The sequence below is a fragment of the Mesoplodon bidens genome, assembly GCF_964165515.1.
Source record: "Mesoplodon bidens genome assembly, chromosome: 4".
Taxonomy (NCBI): Eukaryota; Metazoa; Chordata; class Mammalia; order Artiodactyla; family Ziphiidae; genus Mesoplodon; species Mesoplodon bidens.
In genome coordinates, this window is record NC_138160.1 from 31,424,178 (window position 1) to 31,450,011 (window position 25,834).

At 38.1% G+C, this 25,834-nt stretch overlaps 1 protein-coding gene across 8 annotated transcripts in view; it reads right to left on the reverse strand.

Moving 5' to 3' along the window:
• Nucleotides 1-25,834, reverse strand: part of CPLANE1 (ciliogenesis and planar polarity effector complex subunit 1) — a 138,504-nt gene that overhangs the window by 35,530 nt on the left and 77,140 nt on the right. For all 8 annotated transcript variants that reach the window (XM_081231049.1, XM_081231050.1, XM_081231051.1 and 5 more), the window contains 3 exons: nucleotides 18,924-19,174; nucleotides 13,851-13,938; nucleotides 1,867-2,016 (listed from right to left, as the gene is read on the reverse strand). In XM_081231049.1, coding sequence (XP_081087175.1) covers nucleotides 1,867-2,016; nucleotides 13,851-13,938; nucleotides 18,924-19,174 — 489 coding nt within the window. The remainder of the gene's footprint in view (nucleotides 1-1,866; nucleotides 2,017-13,850; nucleotides 13,939-18,923; nucleotides 19,175-25,834) is intronic.

Here is a 25,834-nt window from a genome sequence, read left to right on the forward strand (position 1 = left end):
TTTATCTCATTTCTATCTTCATTCTTCTCATTTCCTTTTACTGTCAGAATTCTTAAGTTGCCTATACTTACAGCTTCTTGAGTCTGTCTTCATCCCCAACCTGCCTTCTTCTACCCTTGATATTACCCTGAAAGTCCTCTAGTCCTTAAAAAAAACTCAGTCTTCATTCTTGACTTTCTGGCGGCTTGTGAAACTGTTAGCCACTCACTTTTTCTTGAAAATCCCTTTACCAGAGTCTGCTCATCCATTTCCCTCACTGGAGGTGGGGGCTCCCCTTTCTCTCTAATGGGTGGCATTTCACAGGTTGGTCCTCATCTTTTCTCCTTTTTCCATCTTTCTTGCAGAAAACTGATGCAGTCTCTAAGTCTTAACTATATAATTAGGTAAAAGGCTCTTACATCTGTTTATTAAGCCTAAAGCTCTCAGCAAGCTCTACTTCCTTATCAAAAACTAGATCCTAAATATGACATGGCCCTGCATCTCCTTAAATGCTACATGTGGTCCGAAGGTGCCCTAGAGTTTGACGTTAAGACCTGGTGATATCCTTGCTCTTAGTCCGACAATGCTAACTAGCCATTCACGTTCTCCTTCCTTTCCAACCACTTAATCAGTATCATCAGCTGCCTCTTCAGAATGTCTCTTGTTTCTTCTCCTTTCCCACAACACTGCCCAGGCCCTCATCACTGCACAGGTCAGATTAATTTAACAGTTCACTAACTGACCCAGGCCTCCATCCTAGTCTTCCTCCTAACCTCCACCGCTCAGAATTTACCAATGATTCCTAAGTACAAAATGGAGTTTAGACTTCTCAGATACAGCTAGAACCCACTAAAGCCTCTTTAACCTCATTTCTCAATTCTCCCCCCACCCATAAGAGGGAAGAGGAAAGATACTGGTAACCAAGAACCTATAGGAATCAAACAGATTCTCAGCTAGTTGCTCTATCTATAGTACTTAATCCTCACAGCAACTCTATGAAGTAAAAATAATTATCCCCATGTGATGATGACTGAAATACAAACAGAATCTAGGAAGAACTTAGAGAAAAAAATTTCAAAGTTTAAACCAGCTTCTTAATAGCTTTTGTTTAAATAACAGCAATGTCATTTAAAAATAGCATTTCTTAACTGATTATATTAAGTTAATAATGGTAATAAAACATACTGTAAACATTCAGTAGAATCATCATTATTGACCATAAATATCTGAGGGCAAAAAAAAATATTTAAAGCCACTGTTAGTGGTCCAACTGTGATATTTAGTATGCCCTGCTATTTATATGACACCAAGTACTTGTTAGGACCAAGGAATAGCATTTTGAATTGCCAGCTCCAAATGAAATGGAATGAACAGTGGCACTGAACTTGTCTAAGGCTCAATATCCTCAACTGTAAAATGGGGATAATAATGGTAGCTACGTCACAGGTCAGGGTTACACCAGGGTCAATGCATGTAAAACAACAATGTCTGGCACATGGCAAAGGCTCAATAAATTACAGCTATTATTTTGTTTTCAAATCAAAACTCTCATAGTTGACAGAGTTGGAATTTCTTAATTTTTACAAAAATCAAATATTATAGTGTTATAGTATAATATACCAGTATAATGGTATAATACTTCAGTTGCAATGTATTTAACATTAATAAGTTACACAGAGATATGACACATGCTTGCAGTGTATCTTATGAAGGTGACAAGATGACGTAGCTCTTCATGTGAATAGCACAATTTTTAACATCCCTTTCCCGAAACTTATAAGTATTGCAAAATGGCTTCACGAATCCTTCACAACTATATTCCTAGTAAGTACTCTTCAGTAAGAGTATTGGAAAGTAAGAGTAAATGAAAAAAGTTAAGAACAATACCAGGAGAAGTCACATTCTGGTCACTGGAAAGGCTGACAGCTGAATCGGCAGAAGGAAACACACAGGTTTTCCGACTAGGATGAGTTTCCGTTACTGAAATCTGTACATTGTCCCTTTGATCTTCTTTATTCATATGAGTCAGGAAATGCACTATCCATAGTATATATTACAATTAAAAGAAAACAGAAGAAAAAAGTCACATAGGAAAGACATAGCACTTAGCTAACACTTCCACATGGCAACAGACACATTAGAAGTTTACAACATATTATTCTGATAGCTTTCTATTTACCCCATAATAAAATAATTTAATACAATATTTAAAATTTAAACTCCCTCATGGTTAAAAAAAAACCTATTAAAGTTACTATCAACTTCAGATTGAGCTACAGTGGATAGGCCCATGCCCTGTTATAAAACAAAGGAGAAATGCTAAATTAAAAAAACAAAACAAAAAAGATTCATACACAACCAAGACCTGTAAATAAAGAAATCTTCTGGTGCCATAAAAGCAAAAGGAATTCAAAGCTGGGCAATAAATGGACAATGATGCTGGCATAGTCCACAGAGGAACAGGGGACGTGGTTTCTGCAGACTGCAGTGAGGGGAACTGAGCTACCTTCCTATGGCTCAGAGTGCTGAAGGACAGTTCTGTCCATAAAATGTGGATAAGAGGGCTTCCCTGGTGGCACAGTGGTGAAGAATCCGCCTGCCAGCACAGGGGACATGGGTTTGAACCCTGGTCTGGGAAGATCCCACATGCCATGGGACAACTAAGCCTGTGCGCCACAACTACTGAGCCTGCGTTCTAGAGTCTGAGAGCCACAACTACTGAAGCCCATGCGCCTAGATCCCGTGTTCTGCACCAAGAGACGCCACTGCAATGAGAAGCCCGCACACCACAACAAAGAGTAGCCCCCGCTCTCCGCAACTAGAGAAAAACCCACGTGCAGCAACGAAGACCCAACGCAGCCAAAAACAAATAAAATTTTTAAAAAATGAAGATAAGAAAAACTCTGCCCTAAAAAAGCAGCAAAGAAGTTTTCTATCTCCGTGGATAGTGGATGGGACAAAAATAAAAGTCAACTCTGAGAAATAGAAACCCCTGTCTTGCTACAGGCAAATGTGGGATCTGAATTTATACTATCTATGTAGTACAGCAACTCCAAGCCAAAAATATATATATATAAACTTGTCCCCACTTTTTTATACTTCAGTAACAGCAAGAAGTAAATATAAAACCACTCCAAAGAAAAACATATACAACCTAGCAGAACCACCCCCTGCAAAATAAGCTCATGATAAAAAATTAAAACTCACACAAAGAAAGAAGCAACCCTGAGGACAGTATATAGATTTCACAATTGAGAATATGCACACAAGAAATAAAATAACCTGAAAGGGCATAAAATATTACTAAAATAATTAAATTGATGAAATAAGGTATAGAAACCACAATAAAAGAACAGGACAGAGTACATCCAAAGAACAGATAGATTTGAAAAACAAACAAAACTTCTAGACATTAAGAATGTAGTCACCAAAATTAAAATTCTACAGCAAAGGAGACACAGCAGAAGAGAGAATTCGTAAACTAAGAGAGAGAGATCTGAGGAAACATCCTGAGCACATCACTGAGAGATAAAAAGGTGGAAATTAAGAAGTGATTAAAAGACAAGAAATAGACTGAGAAGTTCCAACATACCTCTAACAATTGTTTTAGAAAACAGAACAGAAAGAATGGGGAAGAAGCAATACTCCAAAAGAAATCAGATGAAAAAGTCCCAGTGTTAAATCTGCAAATCATTCCTCCCAGGCTGGTCCCCTGTCCTCCAAAGCCCCCTCCAGGTGGCATGGGTCCTGGGGGCGTAGGAGGGAGACCCGGGGAGATCAGGAGAGGCAGGCAGGAGAGGCCCTCCGGACTGGAGGAGCAGGAGAGGAGAGGAGGGCATTTGCCCCACCCACTTGATGTGGGTCCCTGAGCATTGGCCCTGCCCACCACCCAAACCTCACCCTTGCTTAGGACCCACCCTCCACAGCCAAGGTCTTTTCCCTGTTTTTTCTTTTTCTTCTTTTCTTTTATTTTTCCCTCTTTTCCCTCCTCTTTTTTACTAGTGTGGTACTGTTGTACCTTCTGGTTGTTGATTCAACTATATTTTCATTTTTATATTCTTTCTAACATATCTGTTAGTTTCCTAGTCTAATTTTATTTTTTACTTTGTTATTGTTCTCTCTTTTTTTTTTTTTTTTTTTTTTTGCCACCACATGCGGCTTGTGGGATCTTGGTTCATGAGCGGGAGGTCAGGCTGAAGCTTCTGTGGTGGGAGCTCCGTGTCGGAACCACTGGACTAACAGAGAACCTCAGACCCCAGGGAATATTCATTGGAGTGAGGTCTCACGGAGGTCCTCATCTCAGCACCAACACCCAGCTCTACCCAACAGCCTATAAGCTCCAGTGTTGGAAGCCTCAGGCCAAACAACCAGTAAGACAGAAACACAATCCCACTTATAAAAAGCAAATGAGATGGCAAAAAAATATGTCACAGATGAAGGAGCAAGGTAAAAACCTACAACACCAAATAAATGAAGAGGAAATAGGCAATCTACCTGTAAAAGAATTCAGAGTAATGATAGTAAAGATGATCCAGAATCTGGAAGTAGAATGGAGGCACGGATTGAGAAAATATAAGAAATGTTTAACAGTGATCTAGAAGATCTAAAGAACAAACAAACACAGATGAACAACATAATAACTGAAATGAAAAACACATTAGAAGGAATCAATAAAAGAATAACTGAGGCAGAAGAACAAATAAGTGAGCTGGAAGACAAAATGGTAGAAATAACTGCCAAGGAGCAGAATAAAGAAAAAAAAATGAAAAGAATTGAAGACACCCTCAGAGACCTCTGGGAAAACACTAAACGCACCAACATTCTAATTATAGGGGTCCCAGAAGAAAAAGAGAAAAAGAAAGGGTCTGAGAAAACATCTGAAGAGATTATAGTCAAAAACTTCCCTAACATGGGAAAGGAAAGAGTCACCCAAGTCCAGGAAGCCCAGAGAGTCCCATACAGCATTAACCCTAGGAAAAACACAACAAGACACACATTACTCAAAAGAACAAAAATCAAATTCAAAGAAAATATATTAAAAGCAGCAAGAGAAAAACAAAAAATAACATATAAAGGAATCCCCATAAAGTTATCAGCTGATTTTTCAGCAGAAACTCTGCAGGCCAGAAGGGAGCGGCAGGATATACTTAACATGATGAAAGACAAAAACCTGCAACCAAGATTACTCTACACATTAAGGATCTCATTCAGATTTGAGGGAGAAATCAAAAGCTTTCAGACAAGCAAAAGCTAAGAGAATTCAGCACCACGAAACCAGCTTTACAACAAATGCTAAAGAAACTTCTCTAGGCGGGAAACACAAGAGCAAAAAAAGACCCACAAAAACAAACCCAAAACAAGTAAGAAAATGGTAACAGGAAGATACATACAGATAATAACCTTGAATGTAAATGGATTAAATGCCCCAACCAAAAGACAAAGACTGGCTGAATGGATACAAAAACAAAACCCATATATATGCTGTCTACAAGAGACCCACTTCAGACCTAGGGACACCTATGGACTGAGGGGAAGGGATGGAAAAAGATATTCCATACAAATGGAAATCAAAAGAAAGCTGGAGTAGCAATACTCGTATCCAATAAAATAGACTTTAAAATAAAGACTATTAACAAGAGATAAAGAAGGACACTACATAATGATCAAAGGATCAATCCAAGAAGATATAACAATTATAAATGTTTACGAACCCAAAATAGGAGCACCTCACTACATAAGGCAAATGCTAACAACCACGAAAGGAAAAATTGACAGTAACACAATAATAGAAGGGGACTTTAACACACCATTTAAACCACAACACACCACTTAAATCAATGGACAGATCATCCCAAAAAAAATAAATAAGGAAACACAAGCTTCAAGTGACACAAAAGACCAGATAGATTTAATCGATATTTATAGAACATTCCACCCAAAAGTGGCAGAATACTTTCTTCTCAAGTGCACATGGAACATTCTCCAAGACAGATCACACCTTGGGTCACAAATAAAGCCTTGGTAAATTTAAGAAAATTGAAATCATACCAAGCATCTTTTCTGACCACAATGCTATGATATTGCAAATGAATTACAGGAAAAAACACTGTAAAAAACACAAATATATGGAGGCTAAAGAGTGCGCTAGTAAATAACCAAGAGATCATTGAAGAAATCAATGAAGAAATAAAACAATACATGCAAACAAATGACAATGAAAACACGACGACCCAAAAACCAATGGGAGGCAGCAAAAGCAGTTCCAAGAGGGAAGTTTATAGCAATTCAATCTCACCTCAAGAAACAAGAAAAATCTCAAATGAACAATCTAACCCTACACTTAAAACAACTAGAGAGGGCTTCCCTGGTGGCGTAGTGGTTGAGAGTCTGCCTGCTGATGCAGGGGACAGGGGTTCGTGCCCCGGTCCGGGAAGATCCCACATGCCTTGGAGCGGCTAGGTCCGTGGGCCATGGCCGCTGAGCCTGCGCATCCGGAGCCTGTGCTCCGCAACGGGAGAGGCCACAACAGTGAGAGGCCTGTGTACCAAAAAAAAAAAAACCAAACAAACAAAGAAACAACTAGAGAAAGAAGAACAAAGAAAACCCAAACTCTGTAGAAGGAAAGAAATCATAAAAATCAGAGCAGAAATAAATGAAATAGAAACAAAGAAAACAGTAGCAAAGATCAATAAAACTAAAAGTTGCTTCTTTGAAAAGATAAACAAAATTGATAAACCCTTATCCAGACTCATCAAGAAAAAAAGGGAGAGGACGCAAATCGATAAAATTACAAATGAAAAAGGAGAAGTCACAACAGACACCTCAGAAATACAAAGGAATATAACAGACTACCAGAAACAACTATATGTCAATAAAATGGACAACCACGAAGAAATGGACAAATTCTTGGAAAGCTACAGTTTTCCAAGGCTGAACCAGGAAGAATTAGAAAATATAAACAGACCTATCATAAGTAATGAAATTGAAACCATAATTAAAACTCTTCCAACAAACAAAAGTCCAGGACCAGATGGCTTCACAGGTGAATTCTAGCAAACATTTACAGAAGAGCTAACACCAATCCTTCTCAAACTCTTGCAAAAAATTGCAGAGGAAGAAACACTCCCATTTTCATTCTACGAAGCCACCATCACCCTGACACCAAAACCAGAAAAAGATATCACAAAATAAGAAAATTATAGACCAATATCACTGATGAACATAGATGCAAAAATCCTGAACAAAACACTAGCAAACAGAATCCAACAGCACATTAAAAGGATCATACACCATGATCAAGTGGGATTTATCCCAGGGATGTAAGGATTCTGCAATATATGCAAATCAATCAATGTGATAACACCACATTAACAAGTTAAGAAATAAAAACCATAAGATCATCTCAATAGATGCAGAAAAAGTTTCTGACAAAATTCAACATGCATTTATGATAAAAACTTTCCAGAAAGTGGGCACTAGGGGAACCTACCTCAACATAATAAAGGCCATATATGACAAACCCACAGCAAACATCATACTCAATGGGGAAAAACTGAAAGCATTTTCACTAAGATCAGGAACAAGACAAGGATTTCCACTCTTACCACTTTTTTTTTTTTTTTTTGGTGGTACGTGGACCTCTCACTGTTGTGGCCTATCCCGTTGCGGAGCACAGGCTCCGGACGCGCAGGCTCAGCGGCCATGGCTCACGGGCCCAGCCGCTCCGCAGCCCGTGGGATCTTACCAGACCAGGGCACAAACCTGTGTTCCCTGCACTGGCAGGCAGACTCTCAACCACTGCGCCACCAGGGAAGCCCCTCTCACCACTTTTATTTAACATAGTTTTGGAAGTCCTAGCTACAGCAATCAGAGAAGAAAAAGAAAGAAAGGGAATACAAATTGGAAAAGAAGAAGTAAAACTGTCATTGTTTGCGGATTACATGATACTACAGATAGAAAATCCTAAAGATGCCACTAGAAAACTACTATAACTAATCAATGAATTTGGTAAGGTTGCAGGATACAACATTAATGCACAGAAATTTCTGGCATTCCTATGCACCAACAATGAAATATCAGAAAGAGAAATTAAGGAAACAATCCCATTTACCATCGCAACAAAAAGAATGAAATATCTAGGAATAAACCTGCCAAAGGAGGCGAAAGACTTGTACTCAGAAAACTATAGAACACTGATGAAAGAAATCAAAGACAAAATAAATAGATGGAGGGATATACCACGTTCTTGGATTGGAAGAATCAATATTGTGAAAATGACTATACTACCTAAAGCAATCTACAGATTCAATGCAATCCCTATCAAACTGCCAATGGCATTCTTCACAGAATTAGAACAAAAAATGTTACAATTCATATGGAAACACAAAAGACCCCAAATAGTCAAAGCAATCTTGAGAAAGAAAAACGGAGTTGGAGGAATCAGGCTCTCCGACTTCAAACTATACCACAAAGCTACAGTAATCAAGACAGTATGGTCCTGGCACAAAAACAGAAATATAGATCAATGGTACAGGATAGAATGCCCAGAGATAAACCACTGCACATATGGTCACCTAATTGACAACAAGGGAGGCAAGAACATACAATGGAGAAAGGACAGCCTCTTCAATAAGTGGTGCTGGGAAAACTGGACAGGTACATATAAAAGAATGAAATTAGAACACTCCCTAACACCATACACAAAAATAAACTCCAAATGGATTAAAGACCTAAATGTAAGACCAGACACTATAAAACTCTTAGAGGAAAACATAGGAAAAACACTCTTTGACATAAACCACAGCATGATTTTTTTGACCCACCTCCTAGTGTAACAGAAATAAAAACAAACAAAAAAACCAAATGGGACCTAATTAAGTTTAAAAGCTTTTGCACAGCAAAGGAAACCATAAACAAGACAAAAAAGCAACCCTCAGAATGGGAGAAAATATTTGCAAATGAAACAACAGACAAAGGATTAATCTCCAAAATATACAAACAGCTCATGGAGATCAATACCAAAAAATCCAATTAAAAAATGGGCGGAAGACCTAAATAGACATTTCACCAAGAAAGACATAGAGCTGGCCAAGAGGCATATGGAAAGATTCTCAACATCACTAATTATTAGAGAAATGCAAATCAAAACTACAATGAGGTATCACCTCATGCCTGTCAGAATGGCTATTATCAAAAAGTCTAGAAACAATAAATGCTGGAAATGGTGTGGTGAAAAGGGAACCCTCCTGCACTGTTGGTGGGAATGTAAATTGATACAACCACTATGGAAAACAGTATGGAGTTTCCTTAAAAAACTAAAAATAGAACTACCATATGACCCAGCAATCTCACTACTGGGCATATACCTTGAAAATACCATAATAAAAAAAGACATGTACCACAAGGTTCACTGCAGCACTATTCACAATAGCTAGGACATGGAACCAACCTAAATGTCCATCCACAGATGAATGGATAAAGAAGATGTGGCACATATATACAATGGAACATTACTCAGCCATAAAAAGAGACAAAATTTAGTTATTTGTAGTAAGGTGGATGGACCTAGAGTCTGTCATACAAAGTGAAGTACGTCCGAAAGAGAAAAACAAATACCGTATTCTAACGCATATATATGGAATCTAAAAAAAAAAAAAAAACTGGTACCGATGAACCTAGTTTCAGGGTGGGAATAAAGATGTGCACATAGAGAATGGACTTGAGGACACGGGGTGGGAGGGGGAAGTTGGGCAAAGTGAGAGTAGCATCGACATATATACACTACCGAATGTAAAATAGTTAGCTACTGGGAAGCAGCAGCATAGCACAGGGAGATCAGTTCAGTGCTTTGCGATGACCTAGAGGGGTGGGACAGGGAGGATGCGAGGGAGGCTCAAGAGGGAGGGGATATGGGGACATATGTATGCATATGGCTGACTCGCTTTGGTGTACAACAGAAACTAATACAGTATTGTGAAGCAATTATACTCCAATAAGGATCTATTAAAAAAATAAAAGAATCATTCCTACCCAAAGTGTATCAAAAATGCAAAATAAACCAAACATAAAGAGGAAAACTTTAAAAGGAATAAGAGATTAAAAAACAGCAATTAGACAGACAGCACATAGGTATTATAAACTCAGCAATTAGAGATGTCAGTGGAAAATGGAATAATATCTTTAAAATGCTGAGGGAAAATAAGCGTCAATCTAGAATTCTGTACTTGGCTATAAGCCATCACTCACAGTTGTAGTAAAACTAAAACTATTTTCAAAGACTGGGAGAACTTGCTACTAACAGACTCTAGTTGAAAGAACTAATAAAGGAAGGAAGAAGAGAACAATCCTCGAAGAAGTGGATGCAAGAAGCAATAATGACACAGAATAGAAAATGCCAGAGTGCATCTCAGGCAGTAGGGACAAGTATTATTTGATGAAACTTGTGTTTTGGTTTCATATATTTATTGTTTACATAAGTACACTATTCAACTACCAACTTTTTTTAAAAGAGAAGCAACTTAGGGGAAAGAAACTGGCAAACATGCTGATAAATTCAAATTAGTATTTACTTAAAATAATACAAGACAGTGCAGTGGTTAAGAATCCACCTGCCAATGCAGGGGACACGGGTTCAAGCCCTGGTCCGGGAAGATCCCACACGCCACAGAGCAACTAAGCCCATGTACCACAACTACTGAGCCTGCACTCTAGAGCCCACGAGCCACAACTATTGAGCCCGTGAGCCACAACTACTGAAGCCTGCATGCCTAGAGCCATGCTCTGCAACAAGAGAAGCCACCACAATGAGAAGCCCGCACACGGCAACAAAGAGTAGCCCCTGCTCGCCACAACTAGAGAAAGCCCGGACACAGCAACAAAGGCCCAACCTAGCCAAAAATAAATAAATTAAAACCAAAAAAAAAAAAAACGTTTAACAACAACAACAGCAAAAATACAAGACAGGGCTTCCCTGGTGGCGCAGTGGTTGAGAGTCCGCCTGCCGATGCAGGGGACACGGGTTCGTGCCCCGGTCCGGGAAGATCCCACATGCCGCAGAGCGGCTAGGCCCGTGAGCCATGGCCGCTGAGCCTGTGCGTCCGGAGCCTGCGCTCCACAAGGGGAGAGGCCACAACAGTGAGAGGCCCGCATAACGCAAAAAATAAAAAAAAAAAATAAAAAAATAAAAAAATAAAAAAAATAAAAAAATAAAAGTCTGTTTAAAAAAAAAAAAAAAAAAATACAAGACAAAGGAGACTAAGTGGGTGGGTTAAAAACAAGGTAGAACAAAAATACTAGAAAACATTATCAGAGAAAATGTGAAAAGGCATATCAGTGTTAAAAGTCTAAAGTTCTTATATTGTTTGGGAGGTAAATATATTCATCTCAACACTCAACTCTGAATGTTGAAAACTGAAGAATAATCACTAGGAGATTAAAAATAGAATGTATAATTTCTAAACAAATAGGGAAAGAGAGTATATAGAAAACTCAATACAAGAGAAGGACAGGACAGAAAGTAAAGAAAAAATAAGGAGTAAATAGGAAGCACAAAATAAGATAATAGAAATAAGCACAAATATATCAGTAATCACAGTAAATGGAAACTGATTATACTTGATGATTAAAACACAAATTATGTAATTATTTAAAAGAATGAAATCTAGCTATATGCTGGACACAGCTACAACATAATCACTCAGCTTGAAAGTAAAGGGATGTCTAATGTACAGGAAATACAGGGAATGGAGGAACATGTTAAATGACATGACAGAGATTCAATTAGCAAATTACAGACTCCAAAAAATACTTAAGGACAAACAACAAGGTTTCTTCAACAAATAAACTGGAAGGGAAAAAGAGAAATAAAGGAGTAACACAGAAGTTAAAGGAAACTTTTAAGCCATCAACCAACTGCCATGTATAGACCTTATCTGGACTCCAACTAGACCAAATAAACTATTTTTTAAAATGAGGCAACTGGCAATAGTTGAACACTAATTAGATACATAACAGTATCAAGACTTTTTAAACAAGAAATGACAATACTATTATTTTTTAAAAGGAGACCTTACCTTTTAGAGATACATAAAAAATATTTATGGATAAAATAATGTGCTGTCTGGAATTTGCTTTAAAATAATTCAGGAAAAGGTAGGAAGAGTGGGTGGGATTGGCCATGAGTTCGTAATTGTTAAAGGTGATTGTTGGGTACATGAAGGTCAATTATACTATTCTGTCTGCTATTGAAATATGCTTGAAATTTTCCATTAAAATTTTTTAAAAATGAAAAGTACTAAAAAAGATATACCAGGCAAAAGAAAGCAGGAATGGACTTATTAATATTAGACAAAATTGACTTTTGAGTCTAAAAAGCATTACTGCAAATAAAGAGAGTCATTAATGATAAAAGGGACAAAATTCAACAAAAATAATCATCATGAACTATATTCATTTTATAGCATAGCCTCAACTACATAAAGAAACTATTAACAGAATTATAAAGAGAAATAATTAATTCCACAATCATTGTGGGTAATTTTTAATGCACCCTTCTGAACAGTATAATTTAGAAGTCTGACTATTATATATGTGTGTGTCACTACATATATGAATTTATTTATTAATTTATTTGTTTGTTTGGCTGTGCCGGGTCTTAGTTGTGGCATGTGGGACCTTTGTTGCCGTGTGCGGGATCTTCGTTGAGGCATGCAGGATCTTTAGTTGCGACATGTAGAATCTTTAGTTGCAGCATGTGCGCTCTTAGTTGCAGCATGCGGGATCTAGTTCCCTGACCAGGGATTGAACCCGGGCCCCCTGCATTGGGAGTGCAGAGTCTTAACAACTGGACCATCAGGGAAGTCCCCACATATGAAATTTTATGTAGGATTTTATGTAGGAGATGTGTATGTGTACATATATAAACCAACATAAAACGCTTATTCTTTTCAAATAAACATATAGTATTTACAAAAACTGTATATACTGAGGGAAATTTTAACAAATATCTAAGAATGACATTATTATACACTCATCTAATCACAATACAATGAAAATGGAAATAAATTACAAAAATATAGCCCAAGCCCCATAATATTTGGAAGCTAAAAACTCCTTTTATGAGCTAAAGAAGAAACCTTAATAAAAACTGCTAACTATTTCAATCTGAACACCACCAAAAGATGTAACATATCAACACTCTTATCTGGGTCCTTTCAGAAACATGTTCAGCCTCAAATGCATTTATTAGAAAAAATAAAAAAAGAAAGAATGCAGTTAGGAAAAATCCAACAAGGTAAGGCCCCAAAAGCAGAAAAAATAATAAAGCTAGGAGTAGAAATTTATGAAAAAGAAAATTAAGAAACAATAGAGAGAATCAATGAACTAAAACCTGTTTTTTGGCAAAATGCATTAAACTGCTGACAAGACTCAATGAGAGAATGTAGATAAAAACAACTATCGTTACAGTAGAAATTTATTTAAGTAACTACCCTAATTCCATTCATTCAATAAGAAATGAAAAAACTTAATACTTCACCATTGCCGTGTCATTTAACCTGAACCTCAAATTCTAGCTCAGCTGATGACTACAGACAAACAAGCACCTCAGCACAAAGCTCTGTGTGACCCTCAGCAGTGTGTGGCCGCGTAAGGTCCAGCCCACAGTGTCCACCTCTGGTACAAACACCAGGGGAGGGGACAGCATCGGGCTTCTCAGAAAAAACACTGGCCTGAGGTGGAAGCCCTCATCTAAAAATGAGGGGACGGACGGCGTCAGCTCCCATAAGAAAACTATTCCCAGTTCTGGCACACCAAAAAGAAATACTTATTCTTTCAAAGAAAGGCTTCAGTCCCACCCCCGACCCCTCACAAACCTTCTTCAGGAACGTGAATGGTTTTTGAAGGCAATGTTTTTTCAGATTCGGGGCCAGAAGACAGCTCAATGTGATCTACAGGTTCAACCTGTCGAAAAACATGCACAACAAAATAACTGCTACAAATTTTTTTTTTTTTTTTTTTTTTTTTTTTTTTTTTGCAGTACGCGGGCCTCTCACTGTTGTGGCCTCTCCCGTTGCAGAGCACAGGCTCTGGACATGCAGGCTCAGTGGCCACGGCTCACGGGCCCAGCCGCTCTGTGGCATGTGGGATCTTCCCGGACCAGGGCACGAACCCGTGTCCCCTGCCTCGGCAGGCGGACTCTCAACCACTGTGCCACCAGGGAAGCCCATTGCTACAAATTTTATGGTTTGATAATTTCAAAACATCATAAATGGTTTGATAATTTCAAAACATCATAAATGATTTTATGTAGGTTTTACACATTTGTATTAATGCAACAAATGAAAGAACAGCATTAAATCCAATATGAGCTAAATGGTGAGAACTGATGAAGAGGAGTAAATTTTTACTTATTTTGTATCTTAACCGATTTAACCTTTTAAGAGGTTCAGGAAAATTGCATTATAAATTTTACAATGGGGAGGAATGATAACTACCATCTAGACAAAACTTTTCTCTTTTTTTACATAGTTCACCTTTATTTTATTTACTTATTTTTTTATTGAAGTATAGTTGACTTACAATGTTATATTAGTTTCAGGTGTATAACATAGTAATTCAATATTTTTATACATTACACACCATACAAAGTTATACAATATTATTGACTGTTTTTCCTGTGCTGTACATTACATCACCATGACTTACTTTTTTTTTTTTAAATAAATGGTAGTTTGTGCCTCTTAATCCCCTTTACCTATTCCGCCCATCTCCCATCCACCTCCCCTCTGGCAACCACTGGTTTGTTCTCTGTATCTATGAGTCTGTTTCTGTTGTATATGTTTATTTGTTTTGTGTTGGGATGTTGGGAAAACTGGACAGCTACATTTAAAAGAATGAAACCATTTTCATAGACCATTTTCTTACACCATACACAAAAATAAACTCAAACTGGATTAAAGACTTATACGTAAGACCTGAAACCATAAAACTCCTAGAAGAAAACAGGCAGTAGGCTCTTGGACATTGGTCTTAGTGATATATTGTTTGGATCTGTCTCCCCAGGTAAGTGCAAGAAAATAAACAGAGACTACATCAAACTAAAAAGCTTTTGCACAGCGACGGAAACCAACAACAAAACAGAAAGGCAACCTACAGACTGGGAGAAAATATTTGCAAATACTATCTCCAATAAGGATTAATATCTAAAATATTTAAAGAACTCATACAACTCAATATCAAAAAAACAAACAATCCAATTTAAAAATGGGCACAGGACGTGAACAGACATTTTTCCAAAGACAACATACAGATGGCCAACAGGCACATGAAAAGATGCTCAACATCACTAATCACCAAGGAAATGCAAATCAAAACCACAATGAGATATCACCTCATGCCACACAGAATGGCTATTATCAAAGAGACAAGTATTGACAAGGATGTGGAGAAAAGGGAACCCTTGTGCACTGCTGGTGGGAATGTAAATTAGTGCAGCCACTATGGAAAACAGTATGGAGGTTCTTCAAAAAAAAAAAATAGATCTACCATACAATCCAGCAATTCCACTTTTGGGTATTTATCTGAAGAAAACAAAACCTTTCATTTTAAAGATGAGGGAATAAGGCCCAGAGAAATTCAGTGACTTGCAAATCCAGAACATGGACTTGAACCCGTAACTTTAAGGCATGTAGTCGGTGTGTCCACGGTGTCCCTCAGCCTCTTCCAGACCTACAAGCTGTTTTCTTAAACTAAAATGGGCAAGTAAAAATCTTTGTATTTATGTGTGCATTATAATAGGGTGAGAACATTTTAAGCCAATATGCCAAACCTTTCATTTAAATCAATTCTATTTCCTTCAAAGTAGTCACCTCGGAAGAATAGAGTTTGATCAACCATTTTTAGAACTCTTCTTTTGAAATTGTCTCCCAAGCTTGTGCTACAATTACTAATAACTATTCCATTAGTAAGTCTTTATTATATGAACATGATTTTATTTCTGTCAGAATCTAAAAAGGAGAGCACAAAAACAGACATTAAATAAAGTTATCAATTGCTTGCCATGCACCAAGCAAAAGACATAATTCCTACCTTCCAGTTTGGAAAGGCTTGGGCTGAGAGGGGACCTGTATCAGAATTTGCGGGAACTTTCAAAAAATACAAGTGTGTGACCTACGCCCTCCTCCTTGCAAAGTCACTCCCCTTCCTCTCTCTCCGCCCCATCCCTTTCAATAGGGTTGGCATGTATATTTTGGAAAAGCATCCCAAGTGATCTTGACATGCACAGCTGTCCTTTTATCTAATGACCCAGATCTGTGGAAATTCTTCTTGAAATTCCTCCTCTGGCTTGCTTTCTCCTGAGCCTCTTCTCTCCCTCAGATTATTCCTTCTTAAGCTTTGTTGTTGAATCCCCATCCTTAAAAGTTAGTGCACCCACAGAATTCTGATCTTAACCCACTTTTTCCTTACTCAATATGCTCTCTCTGGGTGAGTGCCCTCACTATTATAATTTGAACTTTCTCCTATCTGATGACTCTAAAATCTGTACCATCACCCCAGATCTAGCTCCTGAGCTCCAAAAGTACCAATAGATATCCAAATGCCTGCTAATCTCACAGCACCTCAAATTTCACATGGCCCTCAATGAAATCTCTGTCTTACTCCTCCCAAAAGACATACACTTCCTCTACCCTAGTTTAGAAAATGACTCCAACATTCACTCAGGCTGGAAATCTGGACTCTACTGTGAATCTCTGCATTATTCTTCACCTTCCCACAGCCACTCATCCTCTGAATCCTGCGACATTCTCCCTCCATCCCCAGTGCCAAAGTTCAGGTTAGTATTATTTCTTGGCTTGGTACTATTCACCAGATCCCAAAAACCAATCAACAGACCTGATATAGAGCTAACTGATTAAGAATCATTTATGAAACTTGTTAGTAATACAGATTCCTGGGCTCTAACCCAGACCTACCTAAAATCAGAATTTCATAGGTATGGGGCCCATGAGTTTGCACTTCTGACAAGTTCCCAAGTTGATTCTAACAAACAGCTAGCCTAGAACTACTGTGACCCAACCAATCTCCCTGTTCCTAGTCTTTTCCTCTCCATTCTATTCACCACATGGCTGCCAGAGTGTCTGATCATATCATTTCAGTGCTTAGAATTCCTCAGTGGTTCCCTATTGCCTGCTTATAGAATAAAATCCTACTCTCTTGGCATGGCAAACAACACTTTCCATCCTTCCCTATCTGCCCTACCTACCTCTCCTGCCAGGCATCTTAAAGCCCAGTTCCATCAACTGCTTCCTTCCGCTAACACTGATATAGTTCCCCAAATACTCTATGCCATTCTGCTTTTGTTCACAATGTTTTCATCAGCATCGAACTGATGAATATCAATTCATTATCAGTTCAAGAATCACCTCTATGAAGCCTTCTCTGGTGCCATAGCTTCACTTACCTATACAGTCACAACAGGCCATATGTACCTGTGTGTCCTTACAGCACCCTGTTCACATGTATTTTGGGTGCATACATCTATCTTCTTTTATTAGATCCTAAGCTCCTTGAGAGTAGGGACTATGCCTTATTTACTTTCCTATTCCCAGAACTTAGCACAGGGCCTAGCATGTGGTAGAAGGTCGATAAATGTTTGTTAAAGGAACGAATGATTCATGGGTTCTGGAGAGAGTGAACAAGCCAGGAACGAGACTAGATTCAGGTGTAAGTAACATATCTGGCTTTAGATACGCTTAATAAACTAGAAGATAAGGGATTTTGAAAGTGATTCCTTGGAATATGGACTTCCAAGGACAACTCTGACCCTCAACATTAATTTGGATGTAACAGATCTAAACCTGGATTAAAAACAAAAGGAGAACAACCAACAAAACACCATAATGTCATTACTTAATAGTAGTCCTGAAACTAACACAACATTGCAAATCAACTAAACTCCAAAAAAATTTTTTTAAAAACCCCAGTAGTCCTACTTCATGTATTTTTTTCAGTGTAGTTTCACATATGTTTAATCTTAACCTTTTAGTAATTGTTAAATGTTTGGATTAAACAAATGCTATAAACCTAATAAATTTATCTTTTAAAATATCAACATCTTAGGAACCTGGAATATTTGTTAGACATGTCACTGATGGAATTCTTTTCCTGCAAACCAATTTGCATTTCTCAATATAAGGCTTTAACACATTCAAAATATTTTTACCATTTGTTGGTTAACCTTTTTTATATAAATTTTATTTCCTAAAAAAAAAGACAGGATGTTTGTGCAAAGTAAGTAATTAACGTTTGAGACTTCCTTTCTATTGGTCTAACTACCATGATATACCAATATACATAAACATTAATCTCTTTATTCTGAATACTTTTTAAAGATACAGAAAACTTCTAAGCACTAGTAATCCCATTGTATAAAGTATCTGAAAGAAACAGAATTCAAAATATAAGGACAACAATGTTTGTAAAGTTATAAAAATCTTGCTGAAGAAAATGATACTCAATTATGAGCAGGGTTTATCTAAAACCACATTCTGGTTTTGTAATTCATATATTTATTTTCCTGGTAGGAAGCAAGAGTTCACTTCTTAAAAGCTTAACGTTTAAGTGGTTCTCAACTGGGAGTGATTTTGTCCCCCAGGGGACATTTGGCAATGCCTGGAGACATTTTTGATTATTATAGCTGAGGGGAATGCTACTGACAGCTAGTGGGTCAAGACCAGGGATGCTACTAATCATCTTACAATGCATGGGACAAAATCCCACAGCAAAGAAATATCTGGCTCAAATGTCAACAATGCTGAGGTTGAGAAACCCTAGCCTAAAGAAACCAAATTTCTCATTATTTTGAAAAATCAAGAGTCTAAAATTATATCACACTACAAATTTAATAAGTAGGTAACAAACAAACAACTAAAATAAAGACAGCCTACCTTAATACAAGGTCGGCCTAGCATGACATGTCTCGGGTAATTCTGCTCTATGTTGTCAGCAATGTTCTGTATTGTTAACAGCTGTTCATCAATTCTCTGAAGCTTTGAGGTGAGATGCTCTAGCCGGCGAGCCGCAGAGCTTGGCGCAGGACGAGTGGCAGAGACATCCTCTTGTAGTTCCCACAGCAGGTAATGTGCGGCATCTGACTTTGAGCTTCGTTCCTTGAATCGAAGATCTGGTTTCAGAGTATCTAAATATTAATAAAGGTAATATCAGAATTGACTACAATTAAAACAGAAGTAGGGCTTCCCTGGTGGTGCAGTGGTTGAGAGTCCGCCTGCCGATGCAGGGGACACAGGTTCGTGCCCCAGTCCAGGAAGATCCCACATGCTGCGGAGCGGCTGGGCCCGTGAGCCATGGCCGCTAAGCCTGCGTGTCCAGAGCCTGTGCTCCCCAATGGGAGAGGCCACAACAGTGAGAGGCCCGCGTACCACAAAAAAACAAACAAACAAACAAACAAAAAAGAAGTAGATGCTGATGATCTAATTTTTTGAAGGCCTCATTTTAAGTCAACATAACATTCCCTTCCAAATCAGTTTTAACTTAATATACTTAGAAATACCATTTCAGCTTCTTGACTTCTGAGATTTGTCTTTGTTGTGAGATAAGAATACATAACAGTGTTACCACTACCACGAAGTTCCATATACAATGCAATTTGAATGTTACTTTTATCTTCTGCTACAAAAATACACTTCATCAAAAAGCAACCTTACTATCTTTATGACTTTTTAAAACTCTACTTGAAAACCAACAATGTCACACAGTAAAACCTAGGTCCAGTGTTGGCCATTACTGCTTCTACGTGGGCTCTTAGGCAAACATTAAACCTCCCAAGGCCATATCAAAGCCAATGACTGACTCTACTCTTAAGCCCAACTGATTCTTGTCCCAAATTTGAAACACTTTTGGCTTCTCCCTATCTCGCTCTCCCTTCTCAGTTGTCGCCTTGGTCTTCCCTTCCACCACCCACTCCGTTTACCCTTCAGTATTTCCAAGGCGCCGGTCTCAGCTCACGTCTCTTCTCACTCCACCCACCCTCTCTGGGTGAGGTCTCAGATGCACTGCTGACTCTCACATCCAAATGGCACTCTTTCTGAGCTCCAGCCCTTAAATCCATCTCTATCCTGGTCATCTCAGTTAGGCTGTCCCCAAAGCATATAAAACCAAACTCATCACTTCAGCCCTTTCACCTTGCTCCTTCCTCCTGATTCCCCAGCTCAGGGAGTAGCACTATCATTCACCCAGCTTCCCAAGCCAGAGGCCTGAGACACATTCGAGGTTCTTCCTGCCTTCAGTTCCAATGTGACACCAAATACTGAGGATCCACGTACCTATCATCTCCTCATTCCTACTACCAGTGCTTAGCTGAAGCTTTCACGACCAATGAACCCCAAACAGTATCCTTATCTCTAACTTATTTCACTTCTCTCTAGCCCAACTTCCACACAGGCCCTAGAGAGATCTTTTAAAACACAAATCTGGTATTTTTCCTTTTCCACTTGAAATCCTTCAGCGTTTCTCTAATGCCTTCACCTTAAAAGTTCAAATGTCTCAGTATGAGAGACAATGGCATTGTCTTTCCTTGGCCTACCTATCCAGCTCATTTCTCGCTATTTCTTAAAAAAAAAATTCCAAGCTCACTGAACTTTAATTTTCTCAAACTCAGCAAGCTCCATCAAACCTCTGAGTCACTGCACAATCTATTCTCTACATCTGTATGCACCTTTCCCCCGCTAGATCCTACTTTTAAGATTCCATTTAGGTGGCTCTCCCTTAAATAGCCCCAATCCTCCCCAGATATGGATTAAATGCTATATTTCCCAACAATCTCATCCTTTTCACCATAACTGCACTTACCATGCTGTATCATAATCACCTCTTTACTTCCCTGCCTTCCTTCCCCCCATATATGAGCCCAAGGACACAGAGCCTGGTATTACTCTCTTCTTCAGTCCCAATATATTGTCCCTAACTTACTGTTGAGTGAAGAGTTGGTCAAATGAGGATTATGATGCCTGTCCTACCTAACTCATAGAGGTTTTGTGAAGATCAAATTATCCAAGAAAATACTCTGAAAACTGTGAATTACTAAACAAATGTTAAGTAGTGATTACATTTCAGTCCCAGCCTAAGGAGAAGCTTCCCATGAGAAGATAAAGGTAAATTCCAGTGTTGGCAATGGCAGTCACATAATCTTTCCCTACCTGTTTTGGCCCTACCCTTTTTTTAGCTTGACTCTCACAGTACTTTGCCACCTATCCTTCTTGTTTCTTGGCAGCCTGCAGTATCTCCCTTATTCACACAGGAAAGAATCTGGTGTGCAAACTTCAAGTAGAAAATACAGCAAAAAGAGATGGATGTGCTCAAAACCTGGAATGGCTTACATACATAATGAAACTAGTTTCCCTTCCTATAGAGAAACTGTTCCACTCTCGCTGACTAACTGAAAAAAAATCACCTAGGAGGCGATTTATTTATTTATTTATTTATTTAAATTTTTAATTTTTTTTTTTGCTATTTTTTATTTTTATTTTTTTTATTTAACAAATTTAATCAGTTATACATATACATATGTTCCCATATCCCCTCCCTTTTGCATCTCCCTCCCACCCTACCTATCCCACCCCTCAAGCTGGTCACAAAGCACCAAGCTGATCTCCCTGTGCTATGGGGCTGCTTCCCACTAGCTATCTACCTCACGTTTGGTAGTGTATATATGTCCATGCCACTCTTTCGCTTTGTCACAGCTTACCCTTCCCCCTCCCCATATCCTCAAGTCCATTCTCTAGTAGATCTGTGTCTTTATTCCTGTCTTATCCCTATGTTCTTCATGACATTTTTTTTCTTCAATTCCATATATATGTGTCAGCATACAGTATTTGTCTTTCTCTTTCTGTCTTACTTCACGCTGTATGACAGACTCTAGGTCCATCCACCTCATTACAAATAGCTCAATTTCGTTTCTTTTTATGGCTGAGTAATATTCCATTATATATATGTGCCACATCTTCTGTATCCATTCATCCGATGATGGACACTTAGGTTGTTTCCATCTCCAGGCTATTGTAAATAGGGCTGCTATGAACATTTTGGTACATGACTCTTTTTGAATTATGGTTCTCTCAGGGTATATGCCAACTAGTGGGATTGCTGGGTGATATGGTAGTTCTATTTCTAGTTTTTTAAGGAACCTCCATACCGTTCTCCATAGTGGCTGTACCAATTCACATTCCCACCAGCAGTGCAAGAGTGTTCCCTTTTTTCCACACCCTCGCCAGCATTTATTGTTTCTAGATTTTTTGATGATGGCCATTCTGACTGGTGTGAGATGATATCTCATTGTAGTTTTGATTTGCATTTCTCTAATGATTAATGATGTTGAGCATTCTTTCATGTGTTTGTTGGCAGTCTTTATATCTTCTGTGGAGAAATGTCTATTTAGGTCTTCTGCCCATTTTTGGATTGGGTTGTTTTTTTGTTATTGAGCTGCATGAGCTGCTTATAAATTTTGGAGATTAATCCTTTGTCAGTTGCTTCATTTGCAAATATTTTCTCCCATTCTGAGGGTTGACTTTTGGTCTTGTTTATGGTTTCCTTTGCTGTGCAAAAGCTTTTAAGTTTCATTAGGCCCCATGTGTTTATTTTTGTCTTTATTTCCATTTCTCTAGGAGGTGGGTCAAAAAGGATCTTGCTGTGATGTATGACATAGAGTGTTCTGCCTATGTTTTCCTCTAAGAGTTTGATAGTGTCTGGCCTTACATTTAGGTCTTTAATCCATTTTGAGCTTATTTTTGTGTATGGTGTTAGGGAGTGATCTAATCTCATACTTTTACATGTCCCTGTCCAGTTTTCCCAGCACCACTTATTGAAGAGACTGTCCTTTCTCCACTGTACATTCCTGCCTCCTTTATCAAAGATAAGTTGGCCATATGTGCGTGGGTTTATCTCTGGGCTTTCTATCCTGATCCACTGATCTATCTTTCTGTTTTTGTGCCAGTACCATACTGTCTTGATTACTGTAGCTTTGTAGTATTGTCTGAAGTCAGGGAGCCTGATTCCTCCAGCTCCGTTTTTCGTTCTCAAGATTGCTTTGGCTATTCGGTGTCATCTGTGTTTCCATACAAATTGTGAAATTTTTTGTTCTAGTTCTGTGAAAAATGCCAGTGGTAGTTTGATAGGGATTGCATTGAATCAGTAGATTGCTTTGGGTAGTAGAGTCATTTTCACAATGTTGATTCTTCCAATCCAAGAACATGGTACATCTCTCCATCTATTTGTATCATCTTTAATTTCTTTCATCAGTGTCTTATAATTTTCTGCATACAGGTCTTTTGTCTCTTTAGGTAGGTTTATTCCTAGATATTTTATTCTTTTTGTTGCAATGGTAAATGGGAGTGTTTCCTTGATTTCACTTTCAGATTTTTCATCATTAGTATATAGGAATGCCAGAGATTTCTGTGCATTAATTTTGTATCCTGCTACTTTACCAAATTCATTGATTAGCTCTAGTAGTTTTCTGGTAGCATCTTTAGGATTCTCTATGTATAGTATCATGTCATCTGCAAACAGTGACAGCTTTACTTCTTTTCTGATTTGGATTCCTTTTATTTACTTTTCTTCTCTGATTGCTGTGGCTAAAACTTCCAAAACTATGTTAAATAAGAGTGGTGAGACTGGGCAACCTTGTCTTGTTCCTGATCTTAGTGGAAATGCTTTCAGTTTTTCACCATTGAGGACGATGCTGGCTGTGGGTTTGTCATCCATGGCCTTTATTATGTTGAGGAAAGTTCCCTCTATGCCTACTTTCTGCAGGGTTTTTATCATAAATGGGTGTTGAATTTTGTCGAAAGCTTTCTCTGCATCTATTGAGATGATCATATGGTTTTTCTCCTTCAATTTGTTAATATGGTGTATCACGTTGATTGATTTGCGTATATTGAAGAATCCTTGCATTCCTGGGATAACCCCACTTGATCATGGTGTATGATCCTTTTAATGTGCTCTTGGATTCTGTTTGCTAGTATTTTGTTGAGGATTTTTGCATCTATGTTCATCAGTGATATTGGCCTGTAGTTTTCTTTCTTTGTGACATCCTTGCCTGGTTTTGGTATCAAGGTGATGGTGGCCTCGTAGAATGAGTTTGGGAGTGTTCCTCCCTCTGCTATATTTTGGAAGAGTTTGAGAAGGATAGGTGTTAGCTCTTCTCTAAATGCTTGATAGAATTCGCCTGTGAAGCCATCTGGTACTGGGCTTTTGTTTGGTGGAAGATTTTTTATCACAGTTTCAATTTCAGTGCTTGTGATTGGTCTGTTCATATTTTCTATTTCTTCCTGATTCAGTCTTGGCAGGTTGTGCATTTCTAAGAATTTGTCCATTTCTTCCAGGTTGTCCATTTTATGGCATAGAGTTGCTTGTAGTAATCTCTCATGATCTTTTGTATTTCTGCAGTGTCAGTTGTTACTTCTCCTTTTTCGTTTCTAATTCTATTGATTTGAGTCTTCTTTTTTTCTTGATGAGTCTGGCTAATGGTTTATCAATTTTGTTTATCTTCTCAAAGAACCAGCTTTTAGTTTTATTGATCTTTGACTTCGTTTCCTTCATTTCTTTTTCATTTATTTCTGATCTGATTTTTATGATTTCTTTCCTTCTGCTAACTTTGGGATGTTTTTGTTCTTCTTTCTCTAATTGCTTTAGGTGCAAGGTTAGGTTGTTTATTCGAGATGTTTCCTGTTTCTTAAGGTAGGATTGTACTGCTATAAACTTCCCTCTTAGAACTGCTTTGGCTGCATCCCATAGATTTTGGGTCTTCGTGTCTCCATTGTCATTTGTTTCTAGGTATTTTTTAATTTCCTTTTTGATTTCTTCAGTGATCACTTCATTATTAAGTAGTGTATCGTTTAGCTTCCATGTGTTTGTATTTTTTCCAGATCTTTTCCTGTAACTGATATCTAGTCTCATAGCATTGTGGTCAGAAAAGATACTTGATACAATTTCTGTTTTCTTAAATTTACCAAGGCTTGATTTGTGACCCAAGATATGATCTATCCTGGAGAATGTTCCATGAGCACTTGAGAAAAATGTGTATTCTGTTGTTTTTGGATGGAATGTCCTATAAATATCAATTAAGTCCATCTTGTTTAATGTATCATTTAAAGCTTGTGTTTCCTTATTGATTTTCATTTTGGATGATCTGTCCATTGGTGAAAGTGGGGTGTTAAAGTCCCCTACTATGAGTGTGTTACTGTCGATTTCTCCTTTTATGGCTGTTAGTATTTGCCTTATGTATTGAGGTGCTCCTATGTTGGGTGCATAAATATTTACAATTGTTATATCTTCTTCTTGGATCGATCCCTTGATCATTATGTAGTGTCCTTCTTTGTCTCTTCTAGTAGTCTTTATTTTAAAGTCTATTTTGTCTGATATGAGAATTGCTACTCCAGCTTTCTTTTGGTTTCCATTTGCATGGAATATCTTTTTCCATCCCCTTACTTTCAGTCTGTATGTGTCTCTAGGTCTGAAGTGGGTCTCTTGTAGACAGCATATATATGGGTCTTGTTTTGTATCCATTCAGCCAATCTGTGTCTTTTGGTGGGAGCATTTAGTCCATTTACATTTAAGGTAATTATTGATATGTATGTTCCTATTCCCATTTTCGTAATTGTTTTGGGTTCGTTATTGTAGGTCTTTTCCTTCTGTTGTGTTTCTTGCCTAGAGAAGTTCCTTTGGCATTTGTTGTAAAGCTGGTTTGGTGGTGCTGAACTCTCTCAGCTTTTGCTTGTCTGTAAACGTTTTAATTTCTCCATCAAATCTGAATGAGATCCTTGCTGGGTAGAGTAATCTTGGTTGC